This window comes from Polypterus senegalus, chromosome 1 (genome assembly GCF_016835505.1).
Source record: "Polypterus senegalus isolate Bchr_013 chromosome 1, ASM1683550v1, whole genome shotgun sequence".
Taxonomy (NCBI): Eukaryota; Metazoa; Chordata; class Cladistia; order Polypteriformes; family Polypteridae; genus Polypterus; species Polypterus senegalus.
Genome location: NC_053154.1, coordinates 202,347,267 through 202,364,506, shown reverse-complemented (window position 1 = coordinate 202,364,506; position 17,240 = coordinate 202,347,267). Strand labels below are relative to the sequence as shown.

Genomic DNA, 17,240 nt, shown 5'->3' with positions numbered 1-17,240 from the left:
TCTCTTCAGGATTAGAGAATTTCAGAGGGAGAGAGAGAGAGAGCTCGCAAAGAAAAGCAAACAATCAAAAAATCAATACTTGTGGTTTTAAGTTTGCCGCTGCATTTTTAGAGGAGCGTTAGTATCTTCTAAGCAAACAGCCTCTGTGCAAACAGCCCCTCTGCTCACATCTCCTCAGGCGCAGAGAACGTCAGAGAGAGAGAGCGAGATTAAAGCAACAATCAAAAAATCAATATGTGTGCTTTTAAATATGCCGAGCACCGCAATAAAGGAGCATTTTTTAGAGTATCTTTTAAGCAAACAGCACTCTGCTCACACCCCCTCCGTCAGGCGCAGAGAATGTCAGAGAGGGTGAGAGAGGCAGAGACAAGCAAACAATCAAGCTCCGCGCAGGATGCATATCTTATAGCATTGAGGAGTTTTAGTTAATATGTAATACATGCTCTGATTGGGTAGCTTCTAAGCCTTCCGCCAATAGCGTCCCTTGTATGAAATCAACAGGGCAAACAAACTGAGGAAGCGTGTAGCATAAATTAAAAGACCCACTGTCTGCAGAAATCCGCAAACCAGCGAAAAGTCTGTGATATATATATTAAATGTGCTTACATTTAAAATCTGCGATAGAGTGAAACTGCGAAAGTCAAAGCGCGACATAGCGAGGGATTTCTTATATTTCTTTGAAAGTAGTGCTCTTGTTTTTTTTATTGTCATTATTCATGTTATGATCATGTAAGCTGAAATTGTAGTACAATAATTATGCTTTTCTGTCTGCCCTCTTTAGTTGGTTTCTTTTTTTTCCTATTTTCCTGGCAATTTGAGATTTTAATTGCATTTATTTTCATTTAGACATGGCATCTGATATGCCTTCATTGGGTGTTGCTTCAACCCCCGGTATCCCAGCAAACAGCACACAGTCTTGTCCCCCTGTACCTCAAAGAGGAGTCAAGAAAAGGCCAGTGTAAGTATTTCAGTGAAAGTGTGTCAACTTTAATTTAGGTCCTTAAATATAAAGATTTATTGAAGTTTAATTTCTTTATTTAAAGCTTGTTCTTACATTTCACGAGGAAAAGATTGACTGCTACAAATTCTGTGTATTGTTTAAAAGAAGTGATAAATAATATAGATTTAAAAATGGCTAAATATCAGCCCTTAAAGTGGTGGTGGTGGTAGCACATTATACTAAATTCAAAGTGTTGAAACCAGTATGATTACAGCATTATATAAAACAAGTTATAAGTAGTTTTGAATTAATCATTCCATGATACAACAAAGTGGAAAAAGAGAAATGTCCATTTACCAAAAAAGTTCTGTTTTTCATGTATATAGAGTAAATAACTGTTAAATGTTTCAGTCATTCCTTATTTTTTCAATATGGATTAGGGAAATTTTGAATGAATCAATATTACATTTTACATGCATCAAACATCATTGTCTGTGACACTAACTATTGATAGTTGCCTTGCTATAGTTAAGTCGAGAATCTGGACAGTTGTGACAGGTATGTAGGATATGATGTTTTAAAATTCACTTCTTTAGTAATGGGTCCAATTTGTAATTTTATTTGTAGGTTTGCATTCATTCTATAATGTTGTCCATGGTTCTGATTTGGTAAGACCTGCTGACAAGGTGGTTAATATTAGTACATAACTGTTTTCCCTTTTGCCAGCTTAGTCTTCGGGCAGGGATATACTTGATGTTATATGATGCATGTGCTTTTGGACGCTGCTGCTATACAAACAGTGTACCGACTATACTTGGGCGAGTACTTTATGTAAATCTGAAGGATTCCACCAGGTGGGAGAAATCATCACAGTGAGAAAACAACGTTCCGGTTTCACTTTGTTGTGAGTTACACCTGTTGAAGATAAAAATTCTTTGCATTCTGATGTAGTTGCAAATCTGTAAAAGCAAAGAAAGTTGTGGGAAGATACGGTAACAGGTATACATAAGATTGTATGTGAAACCTTTAAATGTACAGTATCATGTTATTACGATGGGGAATATGTGACACTTGTATTGCCTATGTGAGGAATGGATGAAGGAAAGCACCACAAATATTTTTGTCGGTCTGCATGTTAGTTTGATGATGTGCTTCACCTCACTGAACTATTCAAACATCGAAGCATGCGCACAGCATTATCTTGCAACAACCAAATCCCCACTAGTTTTTTCTCATTTTCCGCTTTGCACGGATGTATCTTTCTTGAATTTCTTTCCGTTTCATCTTGCACATTTTCACATCGACTTTCAAAGAGCTGGGGCCTTATGTATAAATGGTGCGTACACACAAAAATGTTGCGTTAAAATGTTTCCACATTCAAATCGCGATGTATAAAACCTATACTTGGTGTAAAGCCACGCGCATTTCCACGGTAGCTCATACCCTGTCGTTGGCAAGTTCTCTGCTCGGTTTTGCAGACTGGCGGCACCCAGCGTCAAAGCAGTGCTACTGTTCCTGTGTTGTTATCCTTTCTTTTTTAGATCCACATCCCTGAAGTGGCTTTATAAATACACTGAAATTAACCGCATATTGTTCATTAATTTAATGAATCTGGTTGTAATTAACCTGTAACAATGTAGTGGTCCACAGAATGGTCAAACTATTCCAAATACCATAGCTGTTTTAGCATTGTTACTCTCACTGCACCTCGGAATCCACATCGGATCATCTTTTTCCATATTACTCACTGCACTACTTGGAGTATTTACATCACTGTATATGAGTGTGAATCACAGCTGTACAGCAACTGATCGGAAAGAAAATTTATCGGTATACAGCATCAAGTGCACGCTGCCTCAGCCATGGTGTCTATTAAACTCCTTTCATATGACAAACACTTCAGAGCCTTTCCTGTACTGACCTCGCAGTTCAGAAACAGTTTCATCATCATCTGTAAACTTGCAGTACAGTTAAATTATTGCGCAATCTGAGCCACTTTATAAAGCTCGTATTTACATATGATGACGATATCATTTTTAAGATGAAATGCAGCAAAGTATGTTTATTATATTATACAGATAAAACTTGAACTTTACCTACACGGTGCCACAGCGCTAGCGAGCCACTGGTGCACCGTTCACGGATTGTTCCTGCCTCGTGCTGTATTCTTGCTGGTGCTGACGCGACACTGGAAGGATAGATGAATAGAATAATTAAACACATACTACGAAGATATTTTGATGTTCCTTAAAAGTTTTGAAGAATCGCCGTTCTAAGCTTACAGATGGCTTTATGTCCATTACAGAGCCAATTGTGTGGCGATTGGGTATTTGGAGAAAGAAAAGTAAGGACAGGAATTGGGGTTTAGTACGTTTGAAAGAGGCAGTACCGCTACAATAAAGTATATCATTGAAGGTAGCACAGGGCGCAGCAAGCATCTTGTGTGAGACATGAACAATCACTGTGCCACCATGTTCCAATGTTTAATAACATGCTTTAACTCCTGTCATACATCTCAGTGTTTTAATTATTCAGAGAGGTGTAATATGACAAATGTGATGGATTCTGTGTCCTTTTGGAAGAAGAGAAAGCCCGGGAGCACGTAGTGATTCACACACACAGAGCACATAGAAGATCAAATACAAAACAAAGCATTTAACGTGCTACTTTAGCTACGATGGGATTGAGAAACTAGTAAATTAAACGATTTTAAGATCAAGTTTATGATGTTCTACTTTAATGACAAAATAAAGTACGTGATTAAAGTGGAAATTTAGAGATTAAAGTTGACATTTCATGCTTTTTTTTCCCTACTGTGTTTTTTTTTTTTTCTTTTCCTCTGAACCCTAATAAGTTTTCATATGACACTCAGACGGTGGGCTACGACTCGCCTTTGCACGGCGACTTTGATATCTGACAACTTCTTTTTTATTTCGGGGACTGTGCGACTTTGTGAACGTGAGCTTTTGAGTTTCTCTGACATGCTGTGTCACTCGATTAACTTCCTTTTGTTGTTTATACCACTGTTTAAACCAACAAATAGTACTTTTTTTGCCTCCACTTGGTATTTGCTGAAATTCTTCTATTTTCCCTCTTGCCATTGCCTTTTCACAGAAGGCTGAGCTTAAGGGCTATTTATATTGATTTGCATATTCAAAGAGGTGCAATTCTGGGAGGAGTTGGGGCGATACAGCAGACGCGTGCATGTGTGTTACTTTTCAAGCTGACCGGTATTTATGTAGCTAAAGAACGTGGAAGTTGGCGTATGTACAGATTTATGCATCTGGATTTTTTTGTGCGTAAGCACATTTTCGCTTTTGTCCGTATGCCATGTTATAGTGTGAATTCTATGCGCGGCGTTATACATGAGGCCCCTGGTGATTGGATTCCAGTTGTTCTGATTGGCATGTTTGTCACTATGGAGAATTTAGTAAACAACAATGTTGATGTTATGTACCAATACCTGAACTGCACCACCCAGATTTTTGGTAATACTGCAACTCTCGCTCATGTCGCTTTAATTTCTGATGATGTGCTCAGAGAATATCTGTATTTATATGCATGCATTAATTAATTTTGACATTTTGAATATTTTCAGGATGGAATTTGATGATGATGATGATGATAGTCCTAACAAACTCTTCAGGTATGTAACAGATTTGTTCTCTGGCCATGTATGTCGAATAGTAACTCATTGTTAGTATTGAGTGCATCTTTTATGATAGTTTGTAGGAAATGACTTTGCAGCTTTGCTAAATTTTTAAGATTTTTTTTATTTACACACTTTTTTGTTGTTCCTTTTAGATGTGATGATGATCAGGCAGGTTCTAATGACAAAGAGCGGTTCGCCAGGTAAGAGTGCAAGTTTAACTCTTTACACTCTGCCTCCAATTTCTTGTAGTTGCTCTAAAAACTATTGTCGATTATCTGTTTACAAAGAGCTGTACATAAGTTCAGTAGTTTGGTGTTGAAGAAGTGTATTTCATGTGGCTGTATGTCTTTGTGTTTTTTTTTTTTTATCTGTCTGCTGAACTTGCTTTTCTCAGTTTGAAGCCTCCAAACACCCCCATTCACATTATATAATTGCACATTAATAGAGCAACATTGAAGCTTATAGAAGTTTCTGTGCCTGGGTTCTCTTTCAGGAATGCGTCATGATGCATTTGTAATTAAGTGAAATCTTTGTTTAGAAATAGGCCCTGCAGAAATAAAATTTTAAAAATTGCTGAAAATAACTGCGAGGACTTACTTGATTTTACTAGTTCTAGTTGATTTCCAAAAAAGATAAGTAACAGTATGTGTGCATATATACGAGGTATGACAATTTAATTACCAGAATGACTACTTAGTGTCACCCATAATGTAATTGTATTGAAATCACAAAAATATTTGTGTTTGAACTAATCCGTGCAAGCTGATAGATCCAGTTGTTAGTTTACTATTGGGAAGGTAATAGATATCCGCGTGTACACTTAGGCGTAAAAATGTGTGAATTTAGAGCAACATATGTGTATTAATATTCAATTTTGTGTGAAAATCGTCAAATGCACTAGTGAAACGTTATAGCTGTTGCAGGTGGCATATGGTAAAGATATTGTAAAAAAGTCAAGTGTGTTTGAGTGGCATAAGAGGTTCAAAGATGGGCGAGATGATGTGACGGATTACCCCAGAAGTGGATAGCCAAAAACAAAGTCTTCTATCTATCTATCCATCTATCCATCCATCCATCCATCCCCGTTACAATAACGGGCGCTAGAACAGTAGTGCATAAACATTAGTAGGAACAATCTATATTAAATGGCAAGGGACCTTGTATGTGGCTGTAATATGCGTTAGTGTATTGTGTGCCTTTAATTTTCTTTCTCAGTAATACTGGTTTGTACTTACGAAAAATGCCTCTAATGTTGTCTGACAGTAATACAGTGGAACCTTGGTTCATGAACATAATTCGTTCCAAAACTCTGGTTGTAACCCGATTTGGTCGTGAACCGAACTAATTTCCCCCATAGGATTGTATGTAAATACAATTAATCCGTTCCAGACCGTATGAACTGTATGTAAATATATATTTTTTAAGTTTTTAAGCACAAATATAGTTAATTATGCCATTGAATGCACAGCGTAATAGTAAACTAAATGTAAAAACATTGAATAACACTAAGAAAACCTTGAACAACAGAGAAAACTAACACTGCAAGAGTTTGCGCTATAGCCTTACGACTTAAAAATCAACCAAGAAAAGTAGCATTGCAACAATGCACGCGTGTGTGTGTGTCTGTCTGTCTGTCTCTCTCTCTCTGTCGTGCCGGTGTGGGTGTGTCTGTCTCGCGCGCGCCTGTGTGTGTGTGTGTGTGTGTGTGTGTGTGGGGGGGGGGGGGGGGTGTCTGTCTGTCTGTCTCACGCGCGCCTGGGGGGGTGTGTCTGTCTCGCGCGCGCCTGTGTGTGTGTCTGTATCGCGCACGCCTGTGTGTGTGTGTGTCTGTCTCTCTCACGTTCGCCTGTGTGTGTGTGTGTGTGTGTCTGTCTGTCTCGCGTGCGCCTGTGTGTGTGTGTGTGTGTGTCTGTCTCGCGTGCAATCACCTGTGTGTGCGTGTGTCTCTATCTACACAGGGAATGCACAGGAAGAGACTGAACACGTGCTGTGTGGCACTTCACCAGAAGACGCACACAGGGGTTTTATTAAAGTGTGTGTGTGTGTGTGTGTGTGTGTGTGTGTGTGTATGTATGTATGTGTGTATATATATATATATATATATCTCTTATGTGAAGTAAGCATTCCATGTTCCAGTTTCCTCCTACCAACATTTACAGGAATCTTAAACTAGAATGATTTCTACAGTGAGCATCATCTACCATAATACAGAGGATTTGCAAATTTTCTCTTTTCTTCATTCAAATAACATGCTGCTTCCAAGTTAGAAAAAACAGCTTGCAGTGCAAATAACATAGACAGGTCATTAGAATGAGTTCTTTACATTTTTATGTAATCCTATAAGATTTTGTCAATAAGCATAGAAGACAAATTATATTCTTAGTTCTGATAACTTTTAGCTGAACTGTATTTTTAGCAGAAACATTTTTGTATTGCTGCGTTGGGCTGATGCCCTGCCTGGGGTTTGTTTCCTGCCTTGCGCCCTGTGTTGGCTGGGATTGGCTCCAGCAGACCCCCCGTGACCCTGTAGTTAGGATATAGCGGGTTGGATAATTGATGGATGGATGGATTTCTGTATTGTATTTTGTGAACTTGCATTTTTTGCAAAATAGCATAAATTGAATTTATTTATTTTTGCTAAAGGGAGAACCACAGTGAGATTGAGAGGAGACGGCGCAACAAGATGACTGCATATATTACTGAGCTTTCTGACATGGTTCCTACATGTAGTGCACTTGCCCGCAAACCTGACAAACTTACTATACTGCGCATGGCTGTATCACACATGAAATCTCTTCGGGGCACTGGTAATACTTCCACTGATGGCAGTTATAAACCTTCTTTTCTTACAGACCAGGTAAGAAAACACTTTTGCCACTGTAGCATTTAGTATGTTGTCATTGCCACTTGAAATATATGGTTGTTAGAAAAGTTTACTCCTCTCTATGTAATTTCCTTGAGGATGATTTTTTTCCCCTTAGTTTTTTGCATTTTGACCAAAAAGACTTTCTGCAGATATGTCAGAACTTGGGATAATTTTATAGTTTGAATGAAAACATTCATTACTGATGTTTTTTTCCCTATTTGCCTTTTTTAGGAATTAAAACACCTCATTCTGGAAGCTGCAGATGGCTTTTTATTTGTTGTGTCCTGTGAAACTGGGCGTGTTGTTTATGTGTCTGACTCTGTGACACCAGTTCTTAACCAACTACAATCTGACTGGTTTGGAAAGTCCATTTATGAGTTGGTCCACCAAGATGATGTGGAAAAGCTAAGAGAGCAACTGTCCACAACAGACAACCAGATTTCCGGTAGTGTGTTTTTTCTTATAAAAATTTGTATTACTTAAATGAATGAGTACTGTATTACTGTTCAGCTTATGAAAATCTTTTGAGAAATTTGATAATATTCCTTGACTTTTAAGTGAAGCACCATTAAACCAAACAAGATTTATTTTTAACTAGGGCTGAGAATCAATTTTAAAAAAATTAACTAATTAATTGCATCATTGTATGTAATTAATAATGATTAATCACACCTAACATTAAAACATGTACAGTGGAACCTCGGTTTACGAGTGTCGTCCCGTTGGGTGGAATCCCACATGAGTTTAGAAACTCACACCAGCCATGATTCTTTTTAAAGGTAAAGTGCAGGTTAATTTGTATTATGTATTTTACTTTATATTTTGTATTAATCATTTTTATATGAATAGTTTTGGGTTGTGGAACGAATGATCTTGAGTTTCCATTATTTCTTATGGGGAAATTCGCTTTGATATACGAGTGCTTTGGATTGCGAACACGTTTCTGGAACGAATTATGCTCGCAAACCGAGGTTCCACTTAAAATGAGTACTTAAATCATGAAGTATATACATACCGAATTCTAAAAATAATGAATCAACACAAAGTAATAAAAAAAAAAATTTAAACTTAAAACATTAAGACCTTAAACTTGAATGTTTTAACAAAATACTACTTGAGCAAGTATAACCTGAATTTGAATGTCTTCCTAAAATGAAGTTGAAAATAGCAAGAAAATGAAGACTACGTATTATAAAAAACTTACAAAAATAATAATCAAAAACAAAAATCTTGTGTTATATCTCAGATTAGCATATATATATAATTCACTAAGTACATGGCACGCAAGACAGAGCCATGCCCGCCAACTCACAGAGCCCCACCCACCAACAATTCACTAAGCGGCCGACCCTGGCACGCAAGACAGAACATGAGATACGCACGACAGAGCCCTGCCCACCAACAATTTTGAGCGAGAGTGAACGCATTTGCCAAGAATGTTTTCATTAATCAAGACACAAGAAAGAGAGAGAGACACACACACACGCGAGAGAGACACACACGTGACACCCAGGCGTGCAAGAGAGAGAAAGACTTGAGACGTTGATAACAATACGGCATATGTTACGCTGCGGGTTGGCAAGTAGTATATAAAACACAAACATGTCACAATAAAAGTAAACGATTGCAATTACTAAATTTTGAATGCATTGCTAAAGACAGATTTAAATGAAAGTATAAGCATCTCCTAAATCTACCTACATTAAAATTCTGTTAAAACTGCTGAAATACTATCCTCAATTGTTCAACTTCCTCAACGACTTGATAATTCTACTCTACACAAGTATTTTTCAACTGGTGCACTGTGGAAATATTAACCCTTCACATGAACCCTAATTTTCTGGTTCAGAAGTAACCCTTATCTTTCACCCAAATTTTGCTGTAAATGAATTAACCCTTCACATGAACCCTAATTTTCTGGTTTAGAAGTAACCCTTCTCTTTCACTCTTAATTTTGCTCTCCTGAATTAATGTGCTCCGGGTGCTGATCTGAGAGAAACTCGAGACCTGACTAAGGACAGAACTACCTTCAGAGGCTGACATAAAAACAGTTTCCTGGTCACTTTTTTGCAGACACAGCTCTTGGAGTGTGCTGTAGCAGGGTGCGTGTTTGCCAGTGATTCTTGCAGAGCCAAGGGACAGTGGACATAAAAGTGCTCACTAAGTGCTTTGTCTGCAAGCACCAATCTCCAAACTCATTTTTTTGACGGTCTCGTCCGATGTGAAAGACGGACGTCTGAAGTGGAGCTCCGCTAGCAACTGTGTTATTTTTCATATTATTTGCTTATTATCCTGAGATATCCTGTATTTATTGAACCCGAGGGCACTGCTACAGTATATGTAAGCATATATACAGGTGCCGGTCATAAAATTAGAATATCATGACAAATTTGATTTCAGTAATTCCATTCAAAAAGTGAAACTTGTATATTAGATTCATTCATTACACACAGACTGATGTATTTCAAATGTTTATTTCTTTTAATTTTGATGATTATAACTGACACCTAATGAAAGTCCCAAATTCAGTATCTCGGAAAATTATAATATCAGTTAAGACCAATGCAAAAAAAAGATTTTTAGAAATGTTGGCCAGCTGAAAGGTATGAACATGAAAAGTATGAGCATGTAGAGCACTCAATATTTAGTTGAGGCTCCTTTGGCCTGGATTACTGCAGCAATGCGGCATGGCATGGAGTCGATTAGTCTGTGGCACTGCTCAGGTGTTATGAGAGTCCATGTTGCTCTGATAGTGGCCTTCAGCTCTTCTGAATTGTTGGGTCTGGCGTATTGCATCTTCCTCTTCACAATAACCCATAGATTTTCCAAGGGGTTAAGGTCGTCAAATTCTGAACAAATTTCTAACACCATCCCCTGGGTTTATTATTTGGGTGTATTATCTTAATGCACTAAGATTGCTGAAGGCTATGTATATTTTAAGTGCACAATTTTTTTTTTTTTTTTAAGACTATATTGGTAATAGATATCTCTATCTTTTAACACTAGAATTACCAGAGCCTACGAAAAAACTCGTAATTCCGTTTCACCTTAAATCCCTTCACACCTCTCCGCCAGTGTCCTTTGTCTTCTAAATGTGCTGTGATAAAGAGAAACTAGAAGCAGCTGGCTATTCCATCCCCCCACCAATTTAGAACGTGCACGAACTTCTCTCAGCTCATGCCTTGATTGAGTATCTGGGAGTGAAGTGTAGTTTTAGAGTGGAAATAATAGATCGTTATTTGGAACACACGCATTTCATGTCTGTTCCGTTTCTACAGTAATCTGTGTAAACACATTGTTAAAACAGAAACGTTTTTTATATTCTAGTAGTAGATGACAAAATGTAGGCATAAACTATATAATGTATGAAGCCTAAAGTCCAAATATCAAAGAAACATTTTCACAAGAATAACACAACAATTGCGCTTTTATTCAAAAATATAACTGCAGAAACAAAAAGCCGCCTTAACATGCGACATTGACAGCCGTTTATTGTAACTGCCTCCGTGGTTAAATAGAATCAGTTCCCGCTTGGGAATCAAAAGGTGACGAGTTCGATCCTGCACCACTCTGTTTTGAGAAGTAAACTGCTCTTAGTCTTACTATTTTAGAATAAAAGCATACATTTGATTTCAGTCTGTAACAGCCGGTGCAATTTATGATCCTTGTAAAGGTTAGCTTTTAATTCACTTTTCATTCTCTCACTTGCATTCAGAATCAATCCATACAACCCCATCTGACACGGCTGTTTTCACTAAAGACACGCTATAGCTCTGCAGTGTACCACGATGCATACTAATGCCACCCCAAACCCCCCCCCAAAACCGGGTTCTGACAAACAAACGCTGGCGAAGCTGCCTTCTTCGTATCTCACTGTCACTTGCTTTTCTTTTTAATCAGTTTTATTGAGTGTTCCTGCCAGTCCCCGCATGTTGCTGTATTCTGTTTCTTTTGTACTCCAGGGCATGCAGAGGAGAGAATGGAAAGAGCAGTAACTTCTGCGCAATATGCAATCATCAGACACTCCCCATCTGTCCGTTGTTTTTGTTATACTTTTACACCAACTTATGTTCCTGTGTTTGAGCATGCTCAAAAAATATACGTGTAATGCCACCAAAAATGCACGCAGACACTTCATTTCACAAACAAAACAAGTGCACTTTTATTCAAGACTACCTGTATAACTGAAGAAAAAAGAAAGCAAGTTACAGTAGGCGATTGATACGACAGCTTGCATGATGCAATGCTAAGAAGTGCTGATTTTCATTCCGTGCCATATAAAATCATCACATTCAAATATTAACAGTTCCCACACACCCAAGGACCGTCCTTCCTACATTTACAACACGTGTACTTGTTGCAGTGCACACAACTCTCTGTGCTATGGTTCCTATTACACTGAATGAGCACCTGACACTGTACTTTCTTCCCTGGGGGAAGGTCCCGCATCAGAGAATTTCCAGTTCCTGCATAAATTCACACCCGATCTGACTCTGTTCGTTTTCAAATAATATTGCATTAGTGCGATTATATTTTCACATATATTGTCTCTTTCTTTCTGGTGTGTAATAGAAACCACAGCATAGAGAGAAGTGTGTATATTGCTTCTCACAGGAAAAGGCAATGGAAAAAGTGCACTTGAATAAAAGTGCAATTTTGTTATACTTTTACACCAATATATGTTCCTTTGTTTGAACGACACAGGCAGATGGGGAGTGTCTGATCATTGCATATAGCGCCGAAGTTACTGCTCTTTACCATTCTTTCCTCTGTATGTCCTGGAGTACAAAAGAAACAGCATACAGCAACATGCGGGGACTGGCAGGAACACTCAATAAAACTGAATAAAAAGAAAAGCAAGTGACAGTGAGATACGAAAAAGGCAGCTTCGCCAGCATTTGTGTGTCAGAACCTGGTTTGGGGGTTTTGGTGCGTTGGCGTCAGTATGCATCGTGGTACACTGCAGAACTATAACGCGTCTTTAGTGAAAACAGCCATGTCAGATGGGGTTGTATGGATTGATTCTGAACACAACTGAGAGAAAGAAAAGTGAATTACAGTCAACCCTCGTTTATCGCGGTTAATCCGTTCCAGACTCTGTCGCGATAAATGAATTTCCGCGAAGTAGAAACCATATGTTTGTATGGTTATTTTTATATATTTGAAGCCCTTATAAACTCTCCCACACTGTTAACATTATTAGAGCCCTCTAGACATGAAATAACACCCTTGAGTCAAACGTTTAAACTGTGCTTCATTACAAGACAGAGATGGCAGTTCTTTCTCACAATTAAAAGAATGCAAACATATCTTATCTTTAAAGGAGCACAATCAAAAAATCAATACGTACTTTTAAGTATACAGAAGCACCGTGATAAAGCGGCATTTTGTAGAGGAGCGTCCTATCTTCTAGGCAAACAGCTACTGTGTAAACAGCCCCCTCTGCTCACACCCCCTCCGTCAGGCAGAGAGAGTGAGAAAGATAGAGAGAAGCAAACAAAACAAGCGCCACGCGGGAAGCATATCTTTTAGCATTGAGGAGTTTTAGTTAATATGTAATACATGCTCTGATTGGGTAGCTTCTAAGCCATCCGCCAATAGCGTCTCTTGTATGAAATCAACTGGGCTAACAAACTGAGGAAGCATGTAGCATAAATTAAAAGACACATTGTCCGCAGAAAGCGGCGAACCAGCGAAAAATCCGTGATATATATTTAGATGTGCTTACATTTAAAATCCGCGATAGAGTGAAGCCGAAAGTCGAAGCGCGATATAGCAAGGGATTACTGTAAACAAAAAAAAAAAAGCTAACCTTTATAAGGATCATAAATTGCACCGGCTGTTACAGACTGAAATCAAATGTATACTTTTATTCTAAAATAGTAAGACTAAGAGCAGTTTACTTCTCAAAACTGAGTGGTGCAGGATCGAACTCGCGACCTTTTGATTCCAAGGCGAGAACTGATTCCATTGCACCACGGAGGCAGTTATAATAAACTGTTGTCAATGTCGCATGTTAAAGCGGCTTTTTGTTTCTGCAGTTATATTTTTGAATAAAAGCGCAATTGTTGTGTTATATTTGAACCTTTTATGAAAATGTTTCTTTGCTATTTCTTCAGGCTTCATAAATTATATAGTTTATGCCTACATTTTGTCATCTACTACTAGAATATAAAAAATGTTTCTGTTTTAACAATGTGTTGACACAGATTACTGTAGAAACGGAACAGACACGAAATGCGTGTGTTCCAAATAACGATCTATTTCCACTCTAAAACTCCACTTCACTCCCAGATACTCAATCAAGGCATGAGCTGGGAGAAGTTCGTGTGCCGTTCTAAATTGGGGGGGGGGATGGAATAGCCGGCTGCTCCTAGCTTCTCTTTATCAGCACATTTAGAAGACAAAGGCGCTGGCGGAGAGGTGTGAAGGGATTTAAGAAGCGATTTAAGGTGGGACGGAATTACGAGTTTTTCCGTAGGCTCTGGTAATTCAGTGTTAACCCTAAAACTCTGCTGCGTGGGGGCTTGTATTGCTTTGGATGGGCTCTGTCTCTGGGTATGTCAGAGGACTGGGACTGTGTTAAGTGGATTCTAGCCTCACTTGGGGAGGCAAAAAGGGAGGGTGGGGGTTAAGGGGAGAGAAAGAGAGCAGGCTTGATCTATACCTAATCTATCCTCTTAATCTTTATAATTATAACTACCAATGTAATAATAAGCTGCATGGCAACAACTCTGGGGAAATAGGAAATTAAGACCTAAACTGTCTCACTTCCAGTTAAGACTATAAAATGACATCAAAAACTCAGAATCAGTGTCTCCATGATGGGACAGTTAACTTCGTAAGCTGGAATGTTAAAGGCCTGAATCACGAATTAAAGAGAAAGAAAGTACTCTCACCTAACAGGTCTAAATGCTAAAATAGTATTTTTACAGGAAACCCACTTACTAAGCAAGGATCAGTTCCGGCTGCAAAAAGACTGGACTGGCCAAATGTTCCATTCTAGTTTTACGAAGAAAACTAGAGGTGTGGGAATTCTCATACATAGAACAGTACCATTTGTAGCATCAGATGTAGTATTGGATCCTGAAGGGAGATATGTAATGGTCATGGGAGACTTATCTAACTGTAAAATGATTTTGATAAATGTTTATGCACCTAATGTTGATGATAAGGAATTTATACAAAATTTATTTGCATCCATTCCCAATCTGAACACTCATAAAGTTATAATGGCTGGGGACTTTAATTGTGTTCTAAATCCACTTTTAGATAGGACTTCCTCCACAGGGGAACGCATCTAACACCGCAAAGATAATTACAAAGTTTATAACTGATCACAACTTATCAGATCCCTGGAGGTTTTTAAACCCAAATTCAAGAACATATTCTTTCTACTCACCAGTACATCATTGCTACTCAAGGATTGATTACTTCTTTATAGACAATAACTTCTTGCCTAAGATTAAATCTTGTAAATACGATGCTATTGTTATTTCTGACCATGCATATGATCTTGGAGCTAAAATTACTAAGCCCCATACACTCACCCGCAGATGGGCTCAACCCGCTTCTATTAGCTGGCGAGAATTGTACTGAATTTATATCCAAACAAATCAAATTCTTTCTAGAGACAAATACATCCCCTGAGATCTCTGCAGGAATACTCTGGGAAACTCTTAAGGCCTTCTTAAGAGGACAGATTATCTCATATCTTTCCCACAGAAATAAATCGAAGCCAAGAAAGTAGCAGAGATAAAAAGCGAAATTACTAAAATAGATGAAGAACATGCCAGACTACCAAGCGAGACTCTACATAGGAGGCAGGCTCTACATTCAGAATTAAACCTCTTGACAACTAAAGAAACTGAACAACTAATTTACAAATCCAGACATCATTATATGAACATGGAGAAAGCTAATAAGCTTTTAGCTCAACAAATTCACAAGCAAGAAGTGCAACGCAATCTCGTAATCACTAACGAGCGGAGATAAAATCATCGAACACAAAAATATAATGCACACTTTCAGAGACTACTATAAATCCCTATATACTACTGAGTTTAAAGAAGACAATACACAATCTAATGCATTTCTGGATACATTACAGATACCACAAATAGACGCTTTTAGTGTGGAGGAACTTGATAAACCTCTGGCATTATCAGAATTACTAGATGCTATAAAGTCACTCCAAGGTGGAAAGCAGCAGGCCCTGATGGCTACCCTGCAGAGTTTTACAAGAAATTCTCCTCAGCTAGCTCCCTCCTATTAGCAACATTTACAGAAGCCAGAGATAACCAATCTCTTCCACAAACCTTTCGCCAAGCACTAATCACTGTCTTTCCAAAACAAAATAAGGACTTATTACAATGTGCATCATACAGACCAATTTCACTTCTGAATAACGACGTTAAAATACTCTCTAAAATCATAGCTAGAAGGATGGAGAAAGTGCTCCCTCGTAATATCACAAGACCAAACTGGATTTATTAGGGGCCGACACTTATCTTCAAATCTTCGAGCCTGTTTAATGTAATATACTCACCAACTAAATCAAACACCCCAGAAATATTATTATCATTGGATGCAGAAAAAGCATTCGACATGATTGAATGGAAATACCTTTTACTACATTGGAGAAGTTTGGGTTTGGCCCAACATTTGTGCATGGATTAAATTACTGTATACTAACCCAGAAGCTTCAGTTTGCATCAATAACATTTGCTCAGACTACTTTAAACTAGAGCGTGGCACTAGACAAGGATGCCCTTGTCACCGCTGCTGTTTGCAATTGCCATTGAACCACTGGCAATACATTGTCGAAATACTGATCAGATAAAGGGGATTAGCAGAGAAGGACTGGAACAGAAAATCTCATTATATGCAGATGACATGGTACTGTATATATCGGACCCAGAAAATTCTGTGCCTGCAGTCTTAGCAGCACTCACAGAATTTCAAAAGATCTCTGGTCTCAGAATTAATCTGAATAAAAGTGTACTCTTTCCAGTGAATTCTCAAGCATATAATATTAGATTAGACCCTACCTTTTATCATTGCAGAACAGTTTAAATACCTAGGGTAAACATCACAAGTAAACATAAAGCTCTTTATCAACAAAATTTGCGTCTGCATGGAAAAAATTAAACAAGACTTGCATAGATGGTCAACCCTTCATCTCACACTAGCTGGAAGAATTAACACTGTTAAGATGAATATTCTTCCTAAGCTCCTTTTTATTTCAAAACATCCAATATATATTAATAAATCATTCTTTAGGCAATTGGATTCAACAATAACCTCATTTATTTGGAATTCAAAACATCCAAAGAGCGACCCTACAAAGGCAGAAGGCGGCATGGCTCTACCTAACTTCCAGTTTTATTACTGGGCAGCAAATATACAGGTGATAAGAACCTGGATACAAATAGAAGAACATACACAGGCATGGACCGCAATAGAAGTAAAATCCTGCAGTACTTCTTTGTATTCCTTGCTCTGTGCTCCAATAAACACACGTTATCGGCAATACACTAATAACCCAATTGTGCTCCACTCACTTAGAATCTGGAACCAATGTAGAAAGCATTTTAAGACGGAGAAGCTTCTATCTGTGGCACCTCTGCAAAGAACCACCTCTTTCAACCTTCACAAACATATGCAGTTTTAATATCTGGAAAAATTTGGAATTAACTTGCTTAGAGATCTTTATACTGTATAGACAACGTCTTTGCATCCTATGAACAATTACATTCCAAATTTAACATTCCAGCTACACA

The 17,240-nt window shown here is 38.1% G+C and overlaps 1 protein-coding gene across 3 annotated transcripts in view; it reads left to right on the top strand.

The window, feature by feature from the left end:
• Positions 1–17,240, top strand: part of LOC120538020 (aryl hydrocarbon receptor nuclear translocator-like) — a 139,201-nt gene that overhangs the window by 27,770 nt on the left and 94,191 nt on the right. For all 3 annotated transcript variants that reach the window (XM_039767402.1, XM_039767391.1, XM_039767382.1), the window contains exons 2-6: positions 847–958; positions 4,539–4,586; positions 4,745–4,792; positions 7,236–7,449; positions 7,690–7,903. In XM_039767402.1, coding sequence (XP_039623336.1) covers positions 847–958; positions 4,539–4,586; positions 4,745–4,792; positions 7,236–7,449; positions 7,690–7,903 — 636 coding nt within the window. The remainder of the gene's footprint in view (positions 1–846; positions 959–4,538; positions 4,587–4,744; positions 4,793–7,235; positions 7,450–7,689; positions 7,904–17,240) is intronic.